General features: G+C 45.8%; 1 protein-coding gene across 2 annotated transcripts; it reads right to left on the reverse strand.

Annotated features, from left to right (window-relative positions):
• Window positions 1–2,087: 2,087 nt before the first annotated feature.
• On the reverse strand, window positions 2,088–5,166 carry RPL30 (ribosomal protein L30). 2 transcript variants are annotated; one of them, XM_081111403.1, is made up of 5 exons: window positions 5,084–5,166; window positions 4,925–4,977; window positions 4,516–4,661; window positions 3,026–3,156; window positions 2,088–2,192 (listed from the first exon to the last, which is right to left on the reverse strand). In XM_081111403.1, the coding sequence occupies exons 2-5, from the start codon at window positions 4,943–4,945 to the stop codon at window positions 2,143–2,145; spliced, it is 348 nt and encodes a 115-aa protein (XP_080967529.1). In that variant the 5' UTR covers window positions 4,946–4,977; window positions 5,084–5,166; the 3' UTR covers window positions 2,088–2,142. The 2 variants fall into 2 exon arrangements, with proteins under 2 accessions (XP_080967529.1, XP_080967530.1); XM_081111404.1 differs by lacking the exon at window positions 5,084–5,166 and having other exon boundaries at window positions 4,925–5,073.
• Between the last annotated feature and the right edge of the window lie 834 nt (window positions 5,167–6,000).

Raw genomic sequence — 6,000 nt, forward strand, 5'->3', positions numbered from 1 at the left:
CTGGGCAAGTGCCCTTGACTGGAATCAAACCCCAGACCTTTCAGTCTGCAGGCTGATGCTCTACCCACTGAGCAAAACCAGCTAGGGCCAGATCTTGGCATTTTTTAAAAATTCTGGCAGCACTTGAATGGCATTTTATCACAGCTGCCTTGGACCATAATAAGGTGTTTTCTGTCTTTTGCTTAAAACTTCCTTTCTTGAACTTTAAAACCCTTTCTTGCTAAAACAATGGTGAGTGCACAAGCATATATAAAATGGTGAAAGCCTGCCTATCCGGTGTGGCTCAGTGGTAGAGCATTGACCTATGAACCAGGAGGTCATGGTTCGATTCTCGGTCAGGGCACATGCCTGGGTTTTGGGCTCAATCCCCAGTGTGGGTCATGCAGGAGGCAGCCGATCAATGATCCTCTCTCACCACTGATGTTTCTATTATCTCTCCCTTACCCTTTCTCTCGGAAATCATTAAAAATATATTTCAAAAAAGTAATAAGGTAAAAGCTAAATGATCGTATAGCATATTATCATCACTACCTAGGAGAAGACCCTAGAAATCATAAAGTATTTCCTAAAATCCATCATTAAAAAACTGCCACAGCCAATACTGGAACCCACAATACTTGTATTCTTCAGGTCGCCACCCCTTAAGAAATTAAATTGGAAATAGTCAACCTGGAGGGACAAAGTAATTAGCTGCAAGGTCAATCTGAAAGGAGAAATTCAACAAGTAGGTGGAAAATACCTGCATAAGACTGAAACATTTTGAACCACAGAAACAGACTAATAACATTAGACCAGCAGTATTCTTAAGCAATTCTTTTTTTTTAAATATATTTTATTGATTTTCCAGAGAGGAAGGGAGAGAGATAGAGTCAGAAACACAGATGAGAGAAACATCGATCAGCTGCCTCCTGCGCATCCCCCATTGGGGATGTGCCCACAACCCAGGTACATGCCCCTGACCGGAATCGAACCCGGGACCCTTCAATCCGCAGGCCGACGCTCCATCCAGAGCCAAACCAGTTTCGGCAGCAATTCTTATCAAGGATAAAGATTTCAAACACTTTAAACCACCTTGGGTACACCAGTGTTTGTATATGCAAACATGAGCACCTCAGGACACTTACAAATTTTCATATCTCTGTGGTTCTTAACCGAGAGATGATACTTTGAAACTGTGGGGTGACACCTGGAGGAGTTAGTGACAAAGGAGGAAAACCAGGCATAGCCTGTAGTATCCACAACAAAGAACTGTCCCACTGAAAAACGTCAGTTCTCCCAAACTGAGTAACCGAACCAGTAAAACTCTAGTTCATAACAGCTAATCCCCAAATTATGTCCATAAACTCAGATTAACATCAGAGACAAAAATCATGGCATATTAGCCTGAAAAAGACCAATTCCCTCACTTGTGAAACTGGGAATTTGACTTACCCATTGTTATGTAACTATTATAAGAGGGAGTCTTCTGCCTCCAAGTTCAGTAAATACCTCACTTCCTAGATAATGTACTGAAAGGCATCCTAATCTTCACTCTTCTACCATCAAAACCTCCCTGACAAAGCTGACTGATTCCGAAGTCCAAAGACATGGTCATTTCTGATACCTCTGCAACCTCCCTTAGAGCCCAAGCAGACTGTGTAGGGTACCAGCACCATTCAACTCTGTAAATTGCGAAGTATATAAATCAGTACCCCCCACACCAAGATTTATTCCTCTGAATGTTTTTTCCAAGCGATATTAACAGACATACCTGGGAGATGTAATATGCAGCGACAAAATTTGGGGCAGGTGGAACATATTCTTTGATACTCAGATTTGGTAGATTTAAGGTGAATTATTAATTGTAATTGTGTTTTGAATCTACTGCCTCTCAAACACATTCAAATATAAATGCCAACAATGTCCTGAGACTGGAATCATGAAAATCGAGTCTCTTAAGAATCCAGTACAGGAAAGGAACTCAGTGTGGGAACTGGGATTTACAGCTCTTAACCTAAAGGTCTTGCCACATCTAGCTGCCTCCTCCTCTAATCCTATCTTCAGGAAAGTGTAGTGAAACAAGAAGGTACAAAAATAACGGAAGTGAATGCAGTTTTTAAACCAAGCTCTGGCCAATTTTATTAAAGAAAGACTTCCCATGATTTACTTTTCACCAGTCTGTTCTGGCATGCTTCTAATGATATCAGAATCACCTGGAAAATAAAACAATAATAATTTTACAATTTATTTAATGGCAACTGGTAATCATGAAATTAACAGTGGTTATCTTCAAGTTATTGCACTAGCGGTCCTGCCATTTCCTGAGGTTGATCATATATATCAGACTTTGTTTATCACCAGCATTTAGAAAACCAGACCTAGGGAAAGAACTAGGTCTGGGGACACATGCATGGTCTTAATATAGCGAATGTTTAGCCTGCCCTGATTATCACAAAATCAGAACAGCGAGAATATTCGCAGTATTTTATGAATTAAAACTTCTTAAGTTCAAAACATGCAGTTGACCCTTGAAATCAGGGATTAGGGTGCTGACCCCTATGTGTAACTTAAGTCGGCCTTCTACACATGTATTCCCAACCACAGATTGAAACTACTGTCTTTGTGCTATAGTTGGTGAATCCACGGATGGGAAACCCATAGAAAGAAATCTGTATATGTGACTCATGAAGTTCAAACTTGTGTTTTTCAAGAGTCAATTGCTTTCAACCAATGTTTCCTCTCTGTTTAAGCAGCCAGTAGAGATTACTTTCCTCTATTCACCTGATACTTTTCCCCTTTTATAATGTCATCTTTTACCAAGGCCCTCAATCATTATGTTGAGAGATCAAATACAATTCACAATCTCAAAGTACAGAAAAAAAGAATTCACTTATAGCAAAGCCAATGTACTGACACTTGTCAATTCTCTATGAAATAAGGATATCCTTTAATATATCCAAATTATCACCATCTGAACTCAGGAACCAGTATAGCAAATACTTGTATTACATTATAAAGAAAAGAATATACAATTTAAGAAGCATACCTGGATCAATGATAGCCAGTGTGCATACCCTGTAGTATTTTCCGCACGCTGTGCCCAATTCAATATTATTGCCACTGTAGTGATGGACACCAGTCTTGGCCAACATGGCATAGTACTCTATTTCAGATTTCCTTTAGGAACAAAAAAGGGCAAATAAATGCCATACCAAATGACTGACAGACTTAAGTATTTACCACCTCTCTCATTAGTTTTAATGCTGGTGAGGCCTTCCAACAGTAAATAAGCCAGTTATTACTATTTTTATCCAGTTATTACTCTTAAGAACCTATTTCATTGGCCAATACAAACCATCCTTTACTTGGATCCCTTACAGAAGATATGAGACAACCAGCAAAAATCTACCAAACACCTACGTTTAAGACGGCATCTATGCTCATGGAGAAGAGGGTAGGGTGCAAAACCAAAGCATTATTTACTTAGCGTTTACTGCATACCGGATACTTTACAGAGTAAGAAATGGAGGAATCAGAATTCACACTTATGTTACCCTGAAAAGACGGTCCGTTGCTATCACCCTTGGATGCGGAATCGTAGATTGGAGGTGGTATTACCCAGAATTAACGTTTGTAGCAATTGAGTAGGTAGATATTAGTGGCTTCACAAATTTGACGGGAGTTCTAACAGAACTTTGCTCCAACTCAAAGTGTGGATCCAGACCAGCAGTGGTGTCACAAGGGGCTTGTTAGAAATGCATCATATCTCAGGCCCACTCAGACCCCAAATCAGAATCAGCAATTCACTCCTGTGTTCATGTCTGAGCAGCACTGCTATAGACAGCAGACTAAAGAGGAATGCCTGAACCAAGACCAAACTATGGGGTGGGGAGCACTCCCGTCAGTACATACATCCCTATAAAATGCTACAAGGTGATGCATCATCACTGAAAACCAACGTGGGGAGGGGGCTGATCATGGCTTATACTCTGTAAGTTCAAAGTTTCCTTACCTTATTTACAATGCCCACTACGTTCAATTGTAAAAGTTGAAAAAACGGTGGCTGAGAACTGGCACGGGAGGATGAACTAAGTGATTCTATGACAGCCTGCAACTCCACCGTCAGCCTGAACTTTCCTGAACTAGCTTTTCTACACCAAAACGAGTTCAGACAATGAAGCACTTTTAGAGCATCTCAAAGCTAAATGACCAAAGACACAGCACAAAATACATGTAAAAAACAACATCGATGTATGTGCTTCCCTCAAACGTTTGACATTCTGTGGTCTTTACCAATTCTGCCCCATTTCTCCAGTTAAGGTAAGCTTACACGGGGAGAAAACATGCTTGGGGGGGGGCGGGCGTGTGGAGTTTGAATCCAGAGCCAAACACCGTAACGGCTAAGTCATTCCCAATAGCAGCCTCCCGCCAAGTGTTCGCTTATAAGACAGATCTCATCTCGAGTGCAGGCCACCCACGCTGCCGGTCTGCACGCCGCCCATTCGCTCCCGACCACCTGGCAGGGAGCGCACACACCTCAAGGCCGGGCAGTTGTTGGCCAGGATGACCAGCTTCGCTTTGCCCTGTCGGATCATCTTCAGCGTCTGCTTGTACCCCAGCACGTACTTCCCGCTTTTCATCACCAGCTGGAGCCTGGAGTTGATCGACTCCAACGACTTTTTCTACAAAGCAAACATTTGCCGTGCATCTGAAAGGCCTGGTTCGGAACCGCCGCAAAACTGGACCCAGCTTTCTGCAAGCCGGGACCATGAATAAACCCTCCGAAGGCCAGGTCCCAAGTCCTTGAAAGGCCCAATCGGGTTCCTTTGGGGAGCCCCCCCGAATCCATCGGGCGTGCTGTCTCCCCAGGGTGCTCCCCTGCCCGCCCCGCCGCCGAGACAGCTCCCCACGTGAACCGGCTTCCGGCCCGGCCCGCTCCACTCACCGTCTTCTTTGCGGCCACCATCTTCCTGCCTCAAGTGCGGGACGGCCCCCAACCTACAACACACGGAGCACAGGAAAGGGAGCTCAGGAACCCGAGGTCCAATGGCAACCCGCGGGGCCCCCCGCGAGGCGAAAGCGCCAGCCGCTGGAGCCCACTCACCAGATGCAGCCGCCAAGATGGCCGGGGAGCGAGAAAGGAAGTAGTTCCCACAATGCAAAGCTCTTCACCACCCAGCCGGGAGCCCGACCGGAAGCGGAAGCAGATCGCAAGCGGAAGAGGCGGGGCAAGAAGGGAAGGACCGCTCCGGTTGCTATAGGTACCGCTGGGGAGGGCGGCGCGGGTGCTGTGAGCTGAAACCAGCCGAGTGCCTGAGGTCGGCCCTGCTCGTGGCTCTGGCTTCCAGCTGCGGCCTGAGGAGCCGCGGTCGGCGGAGCTGGTTGGGAACTGGAGAACCGGCTGAAGGTGAGGCGGGAGGAGCGGCGAGCAGAGGCGGCGCGGCTGCACCACGGTCTCCGCGCGGCTGCTCTTCTCTGCCCGAAGCCGAGGCTCTCGGCGAGCGGGAGGACGGCGGCGCGGGTCTGCCCTCGCCGGCCCTGTCGGCATTTCCGGGGCCAACGCAGCTGCCTGCCCGCCCCTGCCCTCGCCCTGGTTGCTGGTCCTCCAAGAACCGTAGCGCCCCGCCCTGGCTTCCCCCAACCCACCTCGTTCTTGGCCGTGTTGGTGTCAAACTTGTAAGCCGAATTTGCACAGAGGGAGGAATAATAATTTACTTATTTTTAAAAATAAGTTTTTACTGATTTTAGAGAGAGGAAGGGAGAGGGAAACATCCATTTACTGATTTTAGAGAGAGGAAGGGAGATCGAATCCACAACCGGGCATGTACCCTGAGCGGGAATCGAACCCGACACCTCCTGGTGTACGGGATGCTCCTACTAAGCTCCAACCAACTGAGCAATACTGGCCAGGGCTCAAATAAACTTATGAGAATCCTCTACATGTTTGGGTGTATTATTATTATTATTTACTGTATTTTTATTGATTTCAGAGAGGGAAGAGGAGGGAGAGAGAGGTAGAAA

Source organism: Myotis nattereri (assembly GCF_964212035.1).
Source record: "Myotis nattereri genome assembly, chromosome: 17".
In the NCBI taxonomy this organism is placed as follows: Eukaryota; Metazoa; Chordata; class Mammalia; order Chiroptera; family Vespertilionidae; genus Myotis; species Myotis nattereri.